Genomic DNA, 21,433 nt, shown 5'->3' with positions numbered 1-21,433 from the left:
AGATGATAGTAGGTCAATGAAATAGCATAATAAATCCAAAAACACACATTGCTATGTGAGAATTTTTATAAGATCAATGTGTTATTTCAAATTAATGGTAAAGCTGAATTATTTTATAAATGATGCCATCACAATAGGTCATTGATATGGATAAAATAAAGCTATACAGATGCCTCTCTTATTCCCTATAGATAACATAATTAGCAAATGAGTTGTAAAAAGCAAAACAGTAAAAATCTTGTAAGAAAATCTGGGAGAATACATTTGCAACACTGAAGTGTGGAAGACATTTTTAAACAGCCAACTTTGAAGATATGAAAGAAAATATATAGTTGACTATAAAAATTAAAGCCATTTTGGCAAAATTATAACGAAGGGCAATAGACAAATAATAGATCTTGGGAAATTGCAATAATCATGAAGCAAATTAAAACTTGAAATAATAAGAGGGGTCTTGTAATTAATTAAAAAATTAAAGAGCCCAAAGAAAAAAATAATAAACAAGTTCCATTTTAGAAGTTGCTTAAGCTCAGTGGAAATAAAAATAATTCAATTAAAGTAATGTTGCAGGGCTGGGGATGTGGCTCAAGCAGTATCGCGCTTGCCTGGCATGTGCGTGGCGCTGGGTTCGATCCTCAGCACCACATACAAATAAAGATGTTGTGTCCGCCGAAAACTAAACAATAAATATTAAAAAATTCTCTCTCACTCGCTTTAAAAAAAAAAAAGTAATGTTGCAGCATCACTCTACATATGGTAGTGAGTGCAAAGATATAGTGCAAAGTGAGTGGAAAGGTGTGTATAAGTTCACACTTATATAAAACAAACTGGAAAAGAAAACCCTGGTGGGTAGGTGTGTATTATCATCTTGGGATGCCTGATTGGGATAGGCAAGAAGGGGTGTGTGTAAGGAGAATGCGGAAAATCAAACAAAGATGATAATTTAGAGCTGGGGCTATAGCTCAGTTGGTAGAGTGCTTGCCTCGCCTGCACAAGGCCCTGGGTTCAATCCTCAGCACCACCAAAAAGAAAGATGATAATGTATAACATGACTACATTTAGTATTTACATTAGCATAAATTATGTATTGTGTTTAAATCCTTATAGTACACATTTAAAGAAAAAACACAAAATTTAAAATAAATAATTCCAGCATTCCACTCAGTAAAGCAAAAGTAAAACAACAAAACAAAGCCAATGAAATTGGAAAAAAGGAATGAGCTACATAAAGAAAAAAAGAATTGATAAATCAACCCAAAAGATTGTTCTTGGCAAGACCAATAAAATCACGAAAATTCTGGAAGAATTTTGAAGACAGAATGAGAATAAACATCATAAGGAAATGAAAAGGTAATATTACAGACACAGAATAGGTCAACCAAAATCACAGAGACTGATGGGCCTGGTGGTCCATGCCCATAATCCCAGCAATTTGGGAGGCTGAGGCAGGAGGATCTATGTTCAAAGGCAGCCCCAGCAACTTAGCAAATCTCTAAGCAACTTAGCAAGATACTTTCTCAAAATAAAATCATGGCTAATATTAAAAAGGGTGAAGATGTAACTCAGTGATAAAGTGCCCCTGGGTTTAATCCCTACGACCTAAAATAAAAAATCACAGAGACTGTTATGTAACTCAATGCCAATACATTATCAAATCTGGGGATAATAAATTGCTTTCTATTATTTCTAAAACATATATAACCAAAACTGACTGGAGAAGAGGTAGAAAAATGTGAATGAACCAATGACTGCATGTAATACTGTAAAGATCATCTACTTTCCTCAGAGTAAATGAGTAAATGCTCCAGAACCTCCAAAAGAGGAAAAGCTTCTGAAATCACAGCTAATATTACGAAAAAGCATATCACATACACACATCAGAGAACTGGAAATTAAACTCAGTTCAGTTGATTGGATCTCATTGTCCTGATTTTGCCTATGAAAGTTTGGGGTAGGTCAAGGAAAGTTTGGTTCTTTTTCCTTTGCTGCTTGTCTCTCTACCACACTCTGTACATTTCAGAGTTGCAGAATGTGACAGAGATGCAATGGGCAAAACAGAACAAAACATCAAGTAATAGGTTAGATGTCTGAAAAGAAATGACACCTTACCTGGAAATGTTTTTTATCAGGGTTTAACTAAGCATTATAGCCATCCTAACTTGAGGTCAGCAACTTTCTCCAACCAGAATCACATCCCCATAATGCTGTAGGAATATAGGTATAGCCTTTACCTTGTGTCAACATGCAGCTCACTGAGCAGGTCACTTTTCATATAGTCCCAGGAGAGTTCCACAGCACCCAGGTAATATCTTCGGATGGCACTAAAGCTGAATTGTAAAAGGCACAGAAAGAAGCAGCTAGAGAGTTCTATTTGCATGGCTCTTATTGCTAGAAAATGTTCAACAGCAGAAATAAAAGTCTAACTGTTCTCTAAAATATCTTTAGCTCCCAGGAGAAAGAAGGTAAATTTTCTATGATTTTGTGAAAAGTCCCAAATGTTTTGAAGAGAAATATAGGGGACTTCATCTGCTGGATGTGACAGCAGCATGAACAGTAAGCAGTACCAGACAGAATTGCTTCCTTTTGGGCATTGGGAAGCAGCCACAGGAAAAACTGGAGTAGGAAAAGGGTGCATGAGCTAATGCTTAACCCATTCACTTCTGAAGGCAGTAGAGGCATGAAATGTCTACTGTAAATTAGAATTTTGGAGGAAAGGAAAAGAAGGAGGGAGGTCACAGTGAAGAGGTGCTTTAATATCTACTAATTTTCCTGGTCTACTCTGACTCTGTTCCTTAGGGGCAGCAACAAGAGAAGTTTCAGGATGTGAAAGGTTCTCGACTCTCATATTAGTTACTCTGCTTTCACCCTTGGGTCTTGTGTAACTCCCACAATGTGATTGTGTGTGTGTGTGTGTGTGTGTGTGTGTGTGTACTGGGGACTGAACCAGGGACAGTTTAGCACTGACCTACATCCCCAGGGTTTTTGTTTTTAATTTTGAGGCAGAGTCTTGCTAAATTGCTTAGGGCCTTGCTAAGTTGCTGAGGCTGGTTTTGAACTTGCAATATTCCTGCCTCAGCCTCCCAAGCTGATTACAGATGTGCACCACTGTGTACAACACAAGTGACTTTAAAACTATGAAGTGGGTCATGTGAATTCTGTGCTGAGAATCCTCCAATGGCTTCTTACCTTCTTAGGTAAAATCCTGTAACTTGGACTGGGATTGTGGCTTAGTGGTAGAGCGCTCACCTAGCACAAGAGGGGCCCAGGTTCAACCCTCAGCACCACATAAAAATAAAGGTATTGTGTTGCGTTCATCTACACCTAAAAATAAGTATTTTAAAAATTGTATAACTTTACCATGGCCTAAAGCATCTCACATTGTCTGCATGTTGCTTTTATGTACTTTTTTAAAATCTGAGCTTGCTCTTGCTATGCTGTCCTCCTTGCTTTTTCCTAGAGGCATGAAATGTCTCATGGCCTACAGTATAGTATTTCCTTTACATTAAACACCTTTCTCTGTATCTTCATGTGATTCCATTCCTATATTTCCTTTGAGTTTTGGCTCAAATTTTGCCTGTGAGGTTTGAAATGGGACCATCAAAATTACATGGTTGAGATGTTCACTGTTACTGAATAAGTCTGTCAGCTTCATTTTTCTTAAAAGTATTCATGAGTATGTGTCATTGATTTTGTTTATTTATTATGTGGTCTTGTTATCTGATGTATTTGTTTGGTTCAGGTATAGGATATATCTCCTTACTTCAAAATGTAGCTATGCTGAGGTCAAACAGAGAGTGTACTCAGGTTAATATGTATTAGAGGGATTGAGTGCCTTCCTAAATGTCTCAAAGTGCAGGAGCTAAGGTAAAGAAAGTTTTTCAGCTATAAGAAATGTTATCATTTAGTCCACTTCTGCATGAATGAGAATGCTTATTGAGTAATTGTTGAGCTTTTGTCTAGCGTGCAAAACAAGTAGCGAGAAAAATCTGTTTGATAGACATTTGGTGAGACCTCCCATTTCCAGGAACCGGCATGCAAAGATAATAGCTGGCAGGTAGTATATGCAGGAAATCGATGTAAGTAATTTCTAACATATCTGCTATTCTTGTGTTCATTTCTGGGGCAGTGCAACCAAGCAGAAAGGGGTTCGGGAACTTGGTCGTGGTCACACAGTTTTTAAGCTGTAGTATTGAAATATATATAATTGAGCTCTAGAAATCATGCTCCTAATTAGTGTGGTAAAGTTTTCTGCCCCGGAAATGAATAAACCCTGTTGGTGTCATCTGAGGGTCACAGTTTAATGGGAACGACAAAAAAAGTAGACATGTACTCACAATATAGGGTGTGCCAGGTGTTTAGCACTTACTGATTTCATCCTCAGATAACATCGTCAAACGGGTACACCTAAACAACTGAGGCAGAGGGAGGTTAAAGTGTTTTCTTAATGCCAATACCCATTTGTCCTAAACAGAGATTGTTGTACGCAGCGGGTGCACAGCAAAGAAAAATAGAAAGAGACAATAAGTAGTAGTTAAGACACATAAGTATATTGTGATTGGAATGTTTTAAATGTGTAAATTGTGTTTTCCACCTTGAAACAGTTGTGGGCATATCTGAGGAGATGATATATCGAGCAGATATGTGGTCAGTGATTACAAACTAGACGAGCACGGCTTTAGGTGAAAAAAAAATGGGGGGCGGGGGTACTGGGAATTGAACCCAAAGTGCTTTACCACAGAGCCACATCCCCAGCCTTTTTTATAACCACGTCCAGTTTCGGGTGAAATATTCTTATTAGGGAAGGGTAGCGTGGTGGTTACCAGAGCAAGAGTATCTGCGCAAGTCATTTGGGCGGGGCTATGGGGCTTGTGACGCCGACCGCAGAGCCTTGTGACGCAGCTGTTAAGGGGGCGGGCAGGTGCTGCCGCGCCTAGCCCGCCCTCTTCCGCTGCCGCCGTGGGAATGGAAACATCTGCCCCACGTGCCGGAAGCTTGCTAACCACACCAGCGCGGTACTCCGTGTCCTGCCGCGCCGATCCTCTGCGAGTGGCCTCGCGAGAAGTGCTCGCCGAAATGGCTGCGTCCAGTCAAGGTAAGGGCTGGAGCGCGCGCGAGCTGCGCCGTGGGGAGCCGCCTTCCAGGGCTTGGGAAGTGGGAGGGCTCCGCGCCTGCCAGTCCGTGACGAGCTCCCCAGGGGACCCTAGTGGCAAGGGGAAGGATAAGGCGCCGTGACCCTCCCCTGGCCCAGTCACTCCAAAGTCCGGCCAAGGTCACGCGCTGGGCTGGGGCTGAACTGCCTGGGATGTTGTTTTCGTGGCGAGCTCATGCAGGCTTCCGGTACCGCTCCCAACTGCTGAGTCCTGGAGACATTCCGTCCCTGTTGTCGGAAGCGTTCCATTCCCTCGAGAATAGCCTCTTTGTCCCTTTGGACGTTCATATTAAATGTTGGGCGGGTGTCATTCTCATTCTGGGCTCCCCATCTGCGTTATTTATGGTTTTTCAAAAAAGAACCACATATGACATATTACTTTCAAATACTCCATTTAGTCAATTTACTAACAGGGACCTGACCTTAACATCATTTGCAGTAACAGGGCTTGGTGGTGCGCGACTATAATCCCAGGGACTCGGGACACTGAAGCAGGAGCATTGCAGGTTCAAAGCCAGCCTCACAATTTAGCAAGACCGTGTTTCTTAGGAAAAAGAAATTGGGGATACTGTATTAAAATGAAAGTACTCAAACCTCATCATCTCATTATTTACCATATTTTACAGTTATCTATGCCCCTTCAGTAATTTACATCTATTTTATATGTGCATTTCTTCCCAGTACTGGTTTCAGTGATGTCACAATTTATGCTCAACAAATGCACCATAGAAATTGGTATGTACTGTAAATGAATTCCTACCCAAAGCCAATAATTAAGCATTTTTCAACACCACTTAATTTAGGTGACTCCAAGCAATTGGAATATACAATCTAACCATTGTTGTCTTGCAAAACAAACTGCAGGCACTCACTTAAAATGTACACCTTGATCAGATAATGCTACTTAGGGATGCTTTTGTGAATTTTTTTTTTTTTTTTTTGTGAGATTTTTAAAAGGGGGATACTGGGAATTGAACTCAGGGACACTCAACCACTGAGCCACATACCCAGCCCTATTTTGTATGTTATTTACAGATAGAGTCTCACTAAGTTGTTTAGTACCTTCCTAAGTTGCTGAGGCTCACTTTGAACTCGTGATCGTCCTGCCTCAAGCCTCCTGAGCCACTGAGATTACAGGCATGTGCCACCACACCTAAAGTGAAAAATTTTGAGGTTCACACACATTACAATCTTTGTCATGCTGATGATCACATGATAATAAACATGGCTACTATTTGATGAATAGCCATGTTTCATGAATGACTAAAAGAAATTAGATAAAACCCACAGTTCCCTAATTTAATCCCCCCCATTTTTAAACATTTTTTAAAAAATTTTCCCTGATTAAAATCAAAGAGTTTTGTGAATTATAACAAGTTGATTTTAGTTTGGGAAGAGTTATATACAAAACTAGAAGACAAGAAATTAAAAAAGATTTTTTTAGTTTTAGATGGACGTGATACCTTTATTTATTTATTTTAATATATATGTTTTAGTTGTATTTGGACACAATACCTTTATTTATTTATTTTTATGTGGTGCTGAGGATCAAACCCAGGGCCTCACACATGCTACATGAGCACTCTACCACTGAACCACAACCCCAGCCCCTTTATCCCCCTTTTAACTAGAACTAATTATTGACCTTAGGAGCTTGGTAAAAACACATTGTAAGAAAACCTCAAAACTCATTCATTTTCACTGATCATTTCTTCTTAAACAGTAATGTTTTCTTGTTATATTACACAAATTTAATTACTGTTAAAATCTTACAGGATCTGCTTCTTCACTCATCCATATTATGGCTCTGCTAAATTGTGATATACAGTCTATCCTAAATTAATTTTTTTTCACTACTGAAAATAAAACCAAAGGATAACCTACCACTGACCAACATCACTACCCTTTTTACTTTTTATTTTCAGACAGGTCTCCCTAACTTGATGAAGCTGGCCTTGAACTTCTAATCTGCCTACCTCACTCTCCCAAATTGTTGGAATTACAGGCATGTGCCACTATGCCCAGCCTTCAATTAGTTCTTGAATTTTTATTTTATATATGGTACAAACTACAACTTAAAATCCTTTTGGTTTTTAAATATTAATATTTACTAGGTCTAACACAATTTGTTAAGAAAACTCACTCTATCCCATTGACTTACCTTGGTTCTTTGTTACTAAAAATCATATGACAGAATGTGTGAATCTATTTCTGGATGTGGTGTTCTCTTTCACTGGTATATTTGTGTATCCTTAGATCAGTTCAACAGGGTATTGAATACTACACTTTTATAAATCTTGAAATTGGGTAGTTGTAAATTGTAGTGCGCCCTTACAATAAGTTTTGAAATTCCTTAAATTTTCTTCTTTTCAGGTTCCATGGTGGCACAGGCCAGTAATCCCAGCTACTCAAAAAGTTGAGGCAGGAGTCTCACAAGTTTAAGAGCACTTAGCAACAAACTTTCCTAGCTAAAATATCAGACCTCACAAAACAAGAGACAAGTCTTAATGGCATGGCTGAAAGTCTGACCCATAGAATCTGAGAGCATAATAAATGGTTATAGTTCTGTATGTGTTTTGTTTGTTTTCTTTTGTATCAGGGATTGACCTCAGGAGGTTTAACCACTGAGCCACATCCCTACCTTTTTAATTTTCATTTTTAAAATTTGACACAAAGCCTTGCTAAATTGCTTACTTCCCCCCTAAGTTTTTGAGGCTGACTTTGAATTTGCGATCCTCCTGTCTGAGCCTCCCAAGCTGCTGGGATTACAGGAATGCACTACTATGCCCAGTTTATGGTAATTTATTGTACAGCCATAGTAACCAAAACACTATTCTGTCCTTGTGCACTTTCATATAAATTTTTGAACCAGTTTATCAGTTACAAAAACAAAACAAAGATCTCTTAATCTAGTTTAAAATGGTAGTGATTCACTTTAAAATGAATATTTTCTTATTTTGTATGTTAATTCTTGTAGGTAGCTTTGAGGGAAATTTTGAGTCGCTGGACCTTGCAGAATTTGCTAAAAAGCAACCATGGTGGCGTAAACTGTTTGGGCAGGAATCTGGGCCTTCAGCTGAAAAGTATAGCGTGGCAACCCAGCTGTTAATTGGAGGTGTCACTGGATGGTAAGTGATGTGAAAGATATCCAGTGTCTTTTGTGCATGATTTAGTATTGCAGTTATAGGAACCATCTTCTCTAATTAATGAAAGCACACTTGACTTTGGCAAAATTGGTCAGCCTCTGAAATTTTACAGAAACTGAGGCTCAGAAAGATTCATTTGCCCAAGGCAATATAGCTATTGATACAACAAGGAGCTAACCATTTATTAGCTGTCAGATGATAATGTGACACAAATTATGTTTTCATTTGTCATATGTATGTATATATATGTTCTTTTACTTTTATATATGACAATATAATTATGTTATAACTTACAACCATGGAATATATCTTATTCTAGTTAGGACCCAGTTGTTTTTTTGGGGGGGTGTACTGGGGATTGAACTCATGGGCACTCAACCACTGAGCCACATTCCCAGCCCTAGTTTGTATTTTATTTAGAAACAAGGTCTCATTCAGTTACCTAGTATCTTCATGTTGCTGAGGCTGGCTTTGAACTCATGATCCTCCTGCCTCAGCCTCCTGAGCCACTGGGCTTACAGGCAAGCACCACCATGTGCCTAGCAACCACCATTCTTAAGGATGTAAATGATGGTGGGATTCACTATGGTGTGTTAATATATAAGTACATAGAAAAATTATTTTGGATTCATTCCACTGTCTGTCTTACCTTTTCTTATCCCCCTCCCTTTCGTGTTAATAGGAAATTTAGTAAGTGTATATTGAATCCTTCAATTTCAGAAACTCTTTATATTTGAAAAATCTTCTTATACAATCTAACACAACTATAGAACAGTGTACATGGTAAGCGTTCATTTTCATAAATAGGGAGTCAACTCGTATGGGGGATTAATTCCAGGATCCCTCATGGATCAAAGTCTATGGATGCTCAATTCTTTTATATAAAATGATATTCACATTTAACCTATGTACATCCTCATGTATATTTTAAATAATTTCTAAATTACTTTTATACCTGAGATAATACACATACTATATAAATAGTTGTTATTCTTTATGGTTTATGGAATAATGACAAGGAAAAAAGTATGTATATGTTCAGTACAGATTTTTTTTTCAAATATTTTCAATCCCTAAGTGGAGAACTCTTAGATATGAAAGGCTGAGTGTACCAAAGATACTTTCTTATGTTTCAGTTTTTGTTTTTCTTTGTAAATATAATATTACAGAACATTACTAGATCTTTTATTATTTTTATTTACAATCTATATTTTTAATTGACACATAGTAATTATGCATATTTATAGGATACAACTTGACATTGCAACACACATGCAATGTGTAATGATTAGATCATACTAATTGGCATATCTGCTACCTCAGACATTTATCATTTTTTGTGTTGAGAATAAATACATCTCTAATAGCAAAAAAAGAAAAATGAGAGAGTAAACTATGTAACAACCACTCAGGTTAAAAAAAATGTGGGGGCTGGGGTTGTGGCTCAGCAGTAGAGTGCTTGCCTAGCATGTGTGAGGCCCTGGGTTTGATCCTCAGCACAACATAAAAATAAATAAATAAAATAAAGGTATTATGTCCAACTACAACTAAAAAATAAATGTTTTTTAAAAATGTGGCAGCTTAAGAGGATCACAAGTTCAAAGATAACTAAAGAATAATTGTTGAGTTACTTCCTTTCTTTTCTTTTTCTTTTTTTTCTTTTTCCCCTTTTGGTACCAGGGATTGAACTCAGGGGCACTTGACCACTGAGCCACATCCCCAGCTCTATTTTGTATTTTATTTAGACACAGGATCTCACTGAGTTGCTTAGGGCCTCGCTGTTGCTGAGGCTGGCTTTGAACTCACGATCCTCCTGTCTCAGCCTCCCCAGCAGTATGTATTTTTTGGTTCTTTTTTTTTCCTTATTCAATCAGTGTTTTGTATATTCATCCATGTTGTATGTAGTTATAGTTTCTTCATTTTCATTTGTATTTATAGTTGCATTGTGTGAACATGGCATGGTATATTTATCTAGTCTATTACTGGTATTGGACTTGTTTTGACTGTTACAAGCAATGCTCATATGAACCTCAGTTAGAATGGCTGTCATCAAAAAGACAAAGTTAAAATGCTGTCTGTCCTGTAGAGAAAAGGGTACATAGTCTGTTGGTAACTGTACAGACATTATGGAAAACAGAAAACTGAAAATAGAACTACCATATGATCAGCTGTACCATTACTGGATATATAGCCTAAGGATATGAAGTCAGCATACAAAGAGATATCTACATACCTATGTGTATTGTGGGTACTATTCACAAAAAATAACATGATATGGAAATAGTCCAGGTACCCATTGCCGCAGTCTGGCTGGGCACAATCAGGAGCCACTTGTCAAAAGAAACTAACTTTATTTTTAGAACCACACACGCCAAACAAAACAGCCTCTCAGGAAAAACCCTCAGAGCCTCAACTGCCACCACCGGCTTTCCACAAGCCTCTCTCTCCCACACAAGCTTCTCTCCACCTCCCACCATCCTCCTGTTCTTGAGGCCGATTGGCTGGGTCACGTGGGCGGAGCCAAAAAAGTCCCCCAATGAGCAGCTCCGTGGTCTGAAAGGGCAGGGAAACAGCCCAATGAGCATCACCGCAGAGGAGCCAATCAGCTAGATGTTGCTGGGGCCGCTGTGAGCCAATCATCAGCCGGCAGCTGGTTGCTGGCAGCTGGAAGTTTGCTGGGGCCCCTTCCGCTGTGGCTCTCAACAAGCCATCAACAGATGAATGAATAAAGAAAAGAGGGTGTATATTCACAGTGGTAGATGAATGGTAAAAAATACATTATATAAACATGATGGCTATTATTCAGCCATAAAGAATAAAATCCTGCTATTTGCCTAGAACTGGGGACATTGTGTTAAGTTTAATAAGTCAGGGCTCGGGATGTGGCTCAAGCAGTAGCGCGCTCGCCTGGCATGCTTGCGGCCCGGGTTGGATCCTCAGCACCACATACAAACAAAGATGTTGTGTCCGCCAAAAACTAAAAAATAAATAAATATTTTTTAAAAAAAGTTTAATAAGTCATTCACAGAAAAACAATTAGCAAATGTTTTCTCTCATAGGAGGAAACTAAAAGTCAAATAAATAAAAATAACCATACAATGGTAACCTAAAGTTGAAGAGGGAGTATTAGGGTGTGAAAAGGCAGTCAAGGAGAGTGAGGAAAAGGGAAGGACATGATGAAAGCTTGATATATACATGGATGGCAGTGCAACATTGAAACCCATTAATTTATACAATTACATGTACAAACTATATGCAGGTTCTTCACGTATTAAACATAGAATAACAATATGATTCAGCAATCCCAGTACTAGTTACACATACAAAGGAAATGAAATCAGTCTGTCAGAGAGACGTTTGCACTACAGTGATCATTGTAGCACAATTCACAGTAGCTAGACAAAATCTCTGCCCCCTTGAAGCTTATGTCTTAATGAAGGTGGAGGCAGAATGATAGACAATAATAAAGAAACAAATAAAATAGTTATATTAAACTGGCAACTGGAGGTAACCACTCAGATTCGTGGACATTTCACATTCCGCATTTACAAAATAGCATTATATTTTCCCCTCCCCTTACCTACCTTTTCCTATGGTCCTCTTTCTTCTTTTCATACCATAAAAATGCTACTTATTGTCCAAATAGTCTTTTGGGACAAAATTCTATCCTTTTTACCCTGCTGTCACTCTGTCCCCAAATCTAGTCCAGCAACATTTCTCTTCTGTGTTGCTTCTGCCTCCATCTTTTTAGTCAGTCAGGATTTTATTTCTTTATGTCATGCTTCCTTTGGGACTGCCTTTCTGTAGGGGGTAGGCAGGAGGTAGATCATCTCAAGGTAAGGAAAATAAGACCATGATCAGAAATGTATATTTGTGTACATCCGACAGTATGTCTCCTCATCTGATGTTGGTTTGGTTCTTGTAGGTGCACTGGTTTCATCTTCCAGAAGGTTGGAAAATTGGCTGCAACAGCTGTGGGAGGCGGATTTTTTCTCCTTCAGGTCTGTATATATATATGTGGCATATTCCTAGATGTCTGGAAATTCTGTGTATGCCCATTGAGGAATGTTGTGTGAAGGGTTGTAGTGAAGTCCTGGCTATATTATGCTAGAATAGCTTTTACACCTTATTTTTATGTAATATTTTAAATGCTAGTAACTATGTGAGTCAAATTTTATCAAGTCCTACTCACATTTTATTTCCTCATAACATAGGACAGAAGTACATATTCTTTATAGCTTCCTTAAGAATTACTGAAATATTAAATGCATGTGATTTCAAAAATACACAATGTAGCATAAGTACCCTGTGATATAATTTATTCTCATAGGGTAATATATTCAGCTTTAACATTGGGGACATTGAGCTCCCTGTTAGAGCCCACAGTTTTCAGAACCAGTGAATGTGGGTTCTCTCAGTCTAAGGAAAGAAATAGGGAATAGCTTCTCTAAAAACAACAAAAAAATCGCTATTTAATTTTGTAGTTCTATAGCATTGGTGTTCAAATTTGATTTCATATCGTAATCAGCTTGTACTTAAAAAAAAAATGATGCTTGTAAGTAGGTCTGATTTCATTGAAGGTTGGCATGGCCTGATAGCAGAATATTTAAAACCCGCAATATTACGCTAACGTGCATCTGTATGTGAGAACTGCTACTCTGTAGGAGCCATAACTTGTTGAACATGCAGGTATCTGAATTCACAGCCCTTTGTTTCCTCCAAGAATTGGCATCCTTAATTTTGGCAAGGTAAGTTCTGTACTACAATCATAATTGCATGGACTGGGATTGTGGCTCAGCGGTATAGCGTTCATCTAGCACGTGTGAGCCTTGGGTTCAATCCTCAGTACCACATAAAAATAAATAAATTAAATAAATAAATAAATAAATAAATACAATAAAGGCATCGTGTCCAACTACAGTGTACTTATCTGGTTTAAAAAAAAAAAAGAATCATAATTGCAGTGAGTTTTCCAGACAGGTCAAGTGAAAATTTAATGTGTGGAAGAAGAAAGTTGGTAACTGGCTGGGGCTTGGTTGAGGTATAGTACTGCTGCGTAACATACCCCTTCAAACCTAATGGCTTCAGACAACAATCATTTTGTTATCTCTCATGGATAATGAGAAGTCAGGAGTTTGGCAAGGGTTAAGGTGAGTGCTGTGGCTCAGGATCTCATATGGTTGGCATGGCAATCATGGCAAATGGTGGCTAGAATCAGATGAGTAGAGGGCTGGGGAAGGTCTGGGCTGGCTGAGCCTCTGTGTCTGTCTCTTTTTTTCATTCTAGTACATCCTGTGATTTGGTTTTATTTCTAGATATCTTATAGCTCTAGTCATTCTTGTATATGATAAAAATTTTAAAATTGCATGTTCTAACTCATATGTTGAAATGCAGTTGATATTTTATGTTACCCTGATAGCCAACCACCTTGCTGATGCCTCTTATTTGATTTGTATGAGATTTTTTGAGGTTTTATGTATAAAAATATACCATATATGAACAATGATATTTTTACTTGATAGTATTTGTGAATTTAATTGCTTCTTGTTTTTTCACCAAGCTAAAAATTGTTTCAGTTACTTCTTGCAGCTTTCCAGCCAGATTTCAGTCAATACACAGCAACAATACCCATGACTGATTAATGTGCCACTTATCAACATATCCAATTTCCTGTTTGCCCTGGTGGACTGGACTTCAGTGTTTCTCCTTTGCAGTGAGGATCATGATGCTTTGTCAGTAGAGGTGCTTCTTTTCCCAGTTTTGTTTTTTAAAATCCTTCAGTGCATTATACAGTTGTGCAAGTTGAGAGCACAGAGACATCTCATAGTCGTGGCTTGGTCTTGTGGGACACTTCACCTACCTCCATTAACTCTTTTACATTTTTGTTAAAAAAAACATTGTTTATTTGTGTAGTCTGTTTCTATGCATTTTATTCTAGTCCATTGATCTGTATGTGTCTCTCTTCTTCAGTACCATACTATGTCTTGACTGCTGTAATATTATAGCAAATATTAAAATCAGGTAGTATGATTTTTCCAGTTCTGCTCTTTTTCAAAATTATTTGGGTGATTCTAGTTCCTTTCCTTTCCATATAAATTTTAGAACCTGCTTTATATCTATAAAAATCCTACTGGTAATTTGTTTCACATACACAGCATGCCTTTCCATGTATTTGGATTGTCTTTGAGTTCTTTCTTTGCATTTTGTGTTTTTCAGCATATAGACCCTGTACATTTTTGCTGGATTTATGTGTAGTATTTAATATTTTTTGCAGCTACTGTACATCATTTTAAAATTTCCATTTCCAGTTCAAATTGCTATCATAGGGAAATTCAGTTGCTTTTGTATGTTGATCTTGTATCCTGTGACCTCGCTAAACTCACTTTTTTAACTTGAGGAATTTCTGGGTTTTTGTTGAATTCTTTGAGATCCCCTGTGTAGACAAAGATATCTCTACACAGGGATATTGTGGCTTCTACCTTTTCAATCTGGATGCCTTCCTACTTTTTCTTGTCTATTGCGTTGAGTATGACTTCACTTGTGGCATGATGCTGAGTAGAAATGGAGAGATGGACTCTTTGCCTTGCCTCAGCATTCATTATTTAACATTTTTTACAATGTTAGCTGTAGAGGTTTTGTAGATGTTTTTTTATCCAGTTAAAGAAGTTTCCCTCTATTTCTACTTTCACTGAGAGTTTTATCATTAATGTGTATTGAATTTTGTCAGATGTTTTCATGTCTTCAAGGAGAGGCCAGATGGGACTGCAGACAAAACAGGAAACATAACAAATTTGGTGGTACTTTGAATTCTGGTCTTCTCCAATCTGTGTGCTGCTCTTTTCTTGTTATAGTCCTCAAATAGCTATTCTATGTATTCTGTTGGTGTAATAAGAGGATTCTGTGGGAGGAACTGGGTGAAATGAACTGGAGCCTTCATTTAGCATACAATTTTTGATATTCAACTCTGTTGCTACTATAAGTAGCTTTATTCTTTTTAGTACTAAGTAATATTTATTGTATAAACATGACATAATTTGTTTATCCTTTCACCTACTGATAGATTTGTGAGTTATTTCCAGTTATGCCTATAACAAGTAAACCTACCATAATATAAATAACAGCATATGGAGATTCAGTGTTGGTAGATAATGCCAAGTTATTCTCTTAAAAGTGTCCACTGAGGGGCTGGGGCTGTAGCTTAGTGGTAGAGCACTTGCCTAGCATGTGTGAGGCTGGGTTTGATCCTCAGCACCATATGAAACTAAACAAATAAGGCATTCTGTCCATCTACAACACCAAAAAATATTTTTAAAGTCTCCAGTGAACACCCTCAGAACATAATAACAGTGTCTGCTTTTCCACATCCTCACTAACACAGGATATTTTCAATCTTATAATTTTCTCCAATCTGATAAAAATTGTAAGTAGCTCACCAGGCACTGTGGCACATGCCTGCAATCACAACAGCTCAGGAGGTTGAGACAGGAGATCCACAAGTTCAAAGCCAGCCTCAGCAATTTAGTGAGACTCTGTCTCAAAAAATGAAAAGGGCTTGCAATGTGGCTCAGTGGTAAAGTGCTCCCGGGTTCAATCCCTGGTAAGCCATACCCCCTGCAAAATTATAGGTGGCTGACTTGTTATTTTAATTTTAATTTCCTTCATTATTTGTGAAGTTGAATTTTTTCCTTTTTTGCCATCTTATTTTGTGAATTATCTTTGTGGATTTTTCAAGTGTTTTTTTTTTTTTAACTAATCTCTAAAAGAATATTTTATGAGTATTAATGTTTTGTGATAGTGCATATATTTTCTCCAGCCTGTTTGGGTGACTAGGTTGGCTGGTGGTATCATTAAATAGGGATGAGAAGAAAATAAGCAGCTGGAGGAAACATTAGAAGGGTGAAGAGTTTCAGTTTTAGATGACATATAAAAAATTTGATAAACAGAAATGATATTGTTGGGGATAGCTACAGTCATTGTCTTCATTCCTTGAAAGAAACTAACCCATCAGACAACTACATAGTTGAATTAATTTTATCCTATTTACAATTCTTTGATAAAATTGTGGGGCTGGGGTTGTGGCTCAGTGGTAGCACACTCGCCTCACATGTGAGAGACCCTGGGTTCGATTCTCAGCACCACATAAAAATAAATAAACAAAATAAAGATATTGTGTCAATGTATAAATTAAAAAAAATATTTTTAAAAAAATTGTTTTCACTAAATAGGAGACCAAGAGGAAAGAGGAAGGGAGATCAAGGAGAGGCACTAGGGAATAAAACTTACTAAATTATATTATTATATTCTGTGCATATATGAATGTGTAACAATGAATCCCACTTTTATGTATAGCATACCAATAAAAAATTTTTAAGAGTTGTTTTCACACACCTGTCAACATTGATTTTCATTTTTTCATCTTAGTTTTTAAGCTAACTTAAAACTGTAAAGGGACAAGAATATAAGTAAAAAAAAAAATTGCCAGCAGTTACTGAGGACCTATTTCTTTTTTTTGGTGGGGGAGTACTGGAGATTGAACTCAGGGGCATTCGACCAGTGAGCCACATCCTCAGCCCTATTTTGTATTTTATTTAGAGACAGGGTCTCACTGAGTTGCATAGCACCTTGCTTTTTGCTAAAGCTGGCTTTTAACTCATGATCCTACTGTCTCAGCCTCCCGAGCCTCAGGGATTACAGGCATGTGCCATTGCGTACCGGCCTATTGAGGGCCTATTTCTAGTACCAAACATAGGACATTTCATATAGGGTCGATGCTAAAGAGATGTTGAGTGAATGTCATCCCACAAATAACTTGAGCAGCTGTCTGAAAAAATGGAAAGTAATTTATTCTGAGAAAAAGGAATAACGAGCTTATGTTTGTTTTGTCATTGTTCAAACTATAGCTTGCAAACCATACTGGGTACATTAAAGTTGATTGGCAGCGAGTAGAAAAGGACATGAAAAAAGCCAAAGAACAGCTGAAGATTCGTAAGAGCAATCAAATACCAACTGAGGTCAAGAGTAAAGCTGAGGAGGTGAGAATTGTTTTGTTCAAATACAGTATACAAAGGATATAGACAGTTTTGTATGTATAAAATGGGGTAGATAGATATGCCAGTATCTCAGAGATGGATAAGGCTTAAAACTTAAAAAGAATTTGGAGTAATGAGACAAGAGCTTTATTGTGTAGTTAAGCCTTAGTTGGAATATCTTCATTTCAGAGGCATTTTTTAAAGCTACATAATTGAAGTATTTGTTGACCTTTTTCAGTCAGTGAAAGTACAAAGTGATATAGATAGTACTTGTAGTTAACTCGGATGTGTAGACATGGGGGCACCACAGTGGATGTTAAAGGATGTATTTTCAGTGTGATCATTTTGAGTTACATTTATTTCCATGCCTGCTTATGTCTGAAACATCTATACTCTGCTTGTTCTACATGTAAATAGTAGGTAAGTAGCTGAGGGGTTGACAGACTTTTTCTGTAAAGGGCCAGATGGTATTTTCAGCTTTGTTGCTCATATGGTCTTTGTCACAAATACTCAACTCCACTATGTAGGGTGAAAGTAGCCATAGATGATATATAAACAAGGGGATGTGGCTGTGTTGCAGTAAAACTTTATTTAAAATAGCAGAATAGATATGGACCATGGGCTGTAGTTCTCTGACCCCTGATCTACTGCAAAAAGCCAGGTTAAATTATATTGGCTAGCATTAAAGGGACAGTTGGTACTTTGACCCATAGTGGAGTGTGGCAGAGGTGGATATCTATGGGGAATCATACAACTTGTGGTCTGATTTAGGAAGCAGGGTGAAGATGATAACTTCAGTTTTTAGCAATAAGATGACTTCATTAAGAAGAGTTTTAGTTTGCTGGTGGAGTTAAAAGCAAAACTAGCAAGTTGAAGAATGAGTAGAAATAAAGTAAAAGTAGTAAATGAATGCAGTTATTTTAAGTGCTTTGTTTAGGGAAATGAGATCTAGGAAGAGTTAGGCACCAGAGCAGAAATGAGGCAGGAAGACATAGGCATTGTGGCAGTGAGGGGACACCAGATGGTTTGGAAACTGGTTCAAAAAGGATAGAATGGCAGAATGATGGGGAATGCCAAGATGTGAGTCCCTTGTATGGTTGGCAGATAAAGCTACTGCATTGGAGTTCAAGAAATGATTAGGATGTATTAAGGAAAGTGGTCAGGAGATTGCTAGCACATAGACAAAGGAGCCATAAAGGGTGCCTAAGTGTATGTTCTGAGCCTCAGATGAATGGGCGCTTTTGTAGGAAGGTAGGTGAATGGTGGGAATCTTTGGCAGTTTAAGGAAATAAGGACCTCACTTGTTAATCAACAACAGTAATTGAAATGATTCCTAACATTAACATTCTTAGCATCTAACTTACTCATTGTGCCAAATCTTTTATTCACAGGTTGTGTCATTTGTGAAGAAGAATGTTCTAGTGACTGGAGGATTTTTTGGAGGCTTTTTGCTTGGCATGGCATCCTAAGGAGGACAACTTCACTTCCATTGTTCTGATTTTTTTCTAATCAGCAGCCTCTACACTCCATCATAGGACATCAGGTCTCTCCTGTTCTCCCATGCCTTCCTCCCTGTTGTGTCAAACCGGAATTGGCTTCTATAGGCATCTGTTGGTACAAGTTAATACAAGCCCTGCCTGCTGTGAGCTTGATGGTGATGGAAGAGACATTAGACATTAGCTCTCCACCCAGTATACTCCCCACTTGGTCAATCTGTAGGTCAGCAAAAATGTCCTTTCCCTTATAAAATACTTACCAGAATACATTGCAAGATCATTTGCCATGAATGGGTCCTCAAAGGTTGTCCCACACTTGATTTGGAAAAGAAGCAGATAGTTACCTCATGTGCTGCATGGGAAGGAAGTGAATACATTTGCCTTTAAGCATGAAAGATTTTGGTATCTTGGTGTGTATTTTATTTCTAGTTGGTTTTAGATTACAGAAAGAGAAGCTATTTAAACCTGTTATAATTATTCTGACAAAAATGGCAGTCTAAGAATGATAAATGACAGAAATCTGAATATGAAATGAACTTATGCTAAAGGGTATATGCTGTACTGAAGGTATTGTATTTGGTAGGAAGATCTCTTAGGGAAACCAGCTGTTAGAAATACATTGTTGGGTGGTCAGAGAAATCATTTAGGAACATTAAGATACTATTCAGGAATGTTTTCCACCGTATCAGATAATGCATTTCATGGCTATTTCCAAAGATTTGATTTATGGTAAAATGAATGATTTAGATAGGAGAAGGAAGAAGCACTTGGATTTTTATTTCATAGAAAAGGCTTTGTGCTTTGAAATGTGAAGTATTATTCCTGTGTCACAGCACTAGGGGTAGCCATAGATCCTCGTTGTCAATTCTATTTCTTTATCCAGTTTGTATGAAATGCAGCATTTAATCCAGAATTTTATTTTATTTATTTATTTTTTGTTGATTTTTTAAAAATAAATGACAGTGGAATGCATTACAATTCTTATTACATGTATACAGCACAATTTTTCATATCTCTTAAACCAGAATTTTAAATAAGCAACATTTCAGACATTCAGAATTAAGAAAAATAATGATAGCACACATGAAATGAATTATTTCTGTCATCAAGTGAAGTCTGTGTCACTTGATGACACTCCTCCATTTCTCAGAATTATTCTTTAAAAATTTACACACACTAAACACATTTTGTTGTAATTCCAACTAGAATATCAGCTTTGGATGGTAAGTGAAAACTCCTTGTCCCAGGCCTTGAGAGCCCTTTCCCCATTTGTGCCCTTCAGTACCTGTCAGCATGTTCTTCTTCTCCATTGTCTTCATCTTTATGTCACAGGGCCTAGCACTTAATAAGTTCTGAGTATTTGCTGAATATATGAATTTTAACCTTCTAGAACAAAAACTTACTATTAAAGGTTAGTTTTACTCAAATGTAAATCTTAAAACTTGCAGTCAATCCATGTCAAAATGGGGATATAGCTCAGTTGGTAGAGTGCTTGCCTAGCATGTACAAGGCCCTGGGTTAAATCCTCAGCACCACTACAAAAAAAAAAGTTTGCTTTTTAACCTATCTTGAGAATGATGCATTGAATCTGAAAATTGAAACTACCAGTGGATGTGTAGAACTTTATAGAATTCACCTATTTGCATTTTCCTCATTAAATTACAGTAACATTTAAGGCAACAAAGTTATTTTGCTTGCAATATGTATGAATCATTGAATCATAATGGTATGAGCACCTCTCTGCTACATATTTTTTCCATGAACTTAAAAATTATTTTCACTTTTTATTATGGAAATTTTCAAGCACACATAAAATTAGAGAATACACTGACTTCCCCATGTATCTATCACCCATGTAAAACCACCATGAAATTTTAACTAACCAATTATTGTAAAACAAATACCAAATAATCATTTTATTGTATTTCAGTATATATTGTTAAAAGGTAAGTACTTTTTAAAATCATAAGTACAATACCTTATTATCAAGTCAAAAATCAATAATTCTCTAATGTCAAATATCTGGTTCAATATTTCCTCATCTCAAAAGTGTTTCACATTTAGTTCAAATCAAAATTTAAGGTCCATATTGCCTTTGGATGGTGTAAGTCTCTTTAATTTATAGGTCCTCCTTTATTTTTGCTTGGAGTGTATTTATTGCTAACAGTTCCGATAATTATATATGTAAGTTCTTCCCTTATTCCCTACATCTTTTTTCTGATGCCAGGGTCTCTGGTTTTGGTGTTTACGGTGAGCATTGTCTACATGTATGGCCAGATAAACTTGTTTTGGATGTGTTTGGGGTTTTGGCACCTCCTGCTGGTGGGTATGTCTGAACATTATCCTTGAATCTTCAAGTTTGTGGACCCATGTAGTGAAAACTCCTTGTCCTGGGGCTTGAGAGAGCCCTTTCCCCATTTGTGCCCTTCAGCACCTCCAGCACGTTCTGCCCTCTCCCAGGTCACTACAGCTCTGCACTGCATTTTCACTACTCTGGCAGCCCTCCAACCCAATGCCCCTCCCAGGATGGGACAGGGTAGGATGAAAACTTGGGACCTGTTAGATCGGAGCTGTAACATTTGTCTCTTTGCTGAAGTTGTCCCCAGAGTCAGA

General features: G+C 37.5%; 2 protein-coding genes across 5 annotated transcripts in view; one reads left to right on the top strand and one right to left on the bottom strand.

Moving 5' to 3' along the window:
- The window catches only part of F8 (coagulation factor VIII), a 66,759-nt gene extending 64,165 nt beyond the window's left edge, over window positions 1-2,594 (bottom strand). For all 4 annotated transcript variants that reach the window (XR_007344883.1, XM_048796815.1, XM_048796817.1 and 1 more), the window contains exon 1: window positions 2,232-2,594. Coding sequence is in view for 3 of the 4 variants with exons in the window: in XM_048796815.1 (XP_048652772.1) it covers window positions 2,232-2,377 (146 nt within the window). In the remaining variant the exon portion in view is untranslated. The remainder of the gene's footprint in view (window positions 1-2,231) is intronic.
- Window positions 2,595-4,879: 2,285 nt separating this feature from the next.
- Fundc2 (FUN14 domain containing 2) lies at window positions 4,880-19,792 on the top strand. Its single transcript, XM_015507531.2, has 5 exons — window positions 4,880-5,092; window positions 8,127-8,277; window positions 12,221-12,296; window positions 17,196-17,327; window positions 18,716-19,792. Exons 1-5 carry the CDS (start codon window positions 4,963-4,965, stop codon window positions 18,791-18,793), a joined length of 567 nt encoding a protein of 188 aa, XP_015363017.1. The 5' UTR covers window positions 4,880-4,962; the 3' UTR covers window positions 18,794-19,792.
- Window positions 19,793-21,433: the final 1,641 nt, after the last annotated feature.

Source organism: Marmota marmota, unplaced genomic scaffold (assembly GCF_001458135.2).
Source record: "Marmota marmota marmota unplaced genomic scaffold, marMar, whole genome shotgun sequence".
NCBI classification, from domain to species: Eukaryota; Metazoa; Chordata; class Mammalia; order Rodentia; family Sciuridae; genus Marmota; species Marmota marmota.
The sequence above is the reverse complement of the archived record's forward strand: the minus strand, read 5'-3'. Positions and strand labels throughout refer to the sequence as shown.

Coding starts and splice junctions, on each gene's coding strand:
- Fundc2 (XM_015507531.2), top strand. CDS start 4,963: ATGGAAACATCTGCCCCACGTGCCGGAAGCTTGCTAACCACACCAGCG. Junction 8,278..12,220: donor ATTGGAGGTGTCACTGGATG/GTAAGTGATGTG, acceptor TGGTTCTTGTAG/GTGCACTGGTTTCATCTTCC. Junction 12,297..17,195: donor GCGGATTTTTTCTCCTTCAG/GTCTGTATATAT, acceptor TTCAAACTATAG/CTTGCAAACCATACTGGGTA.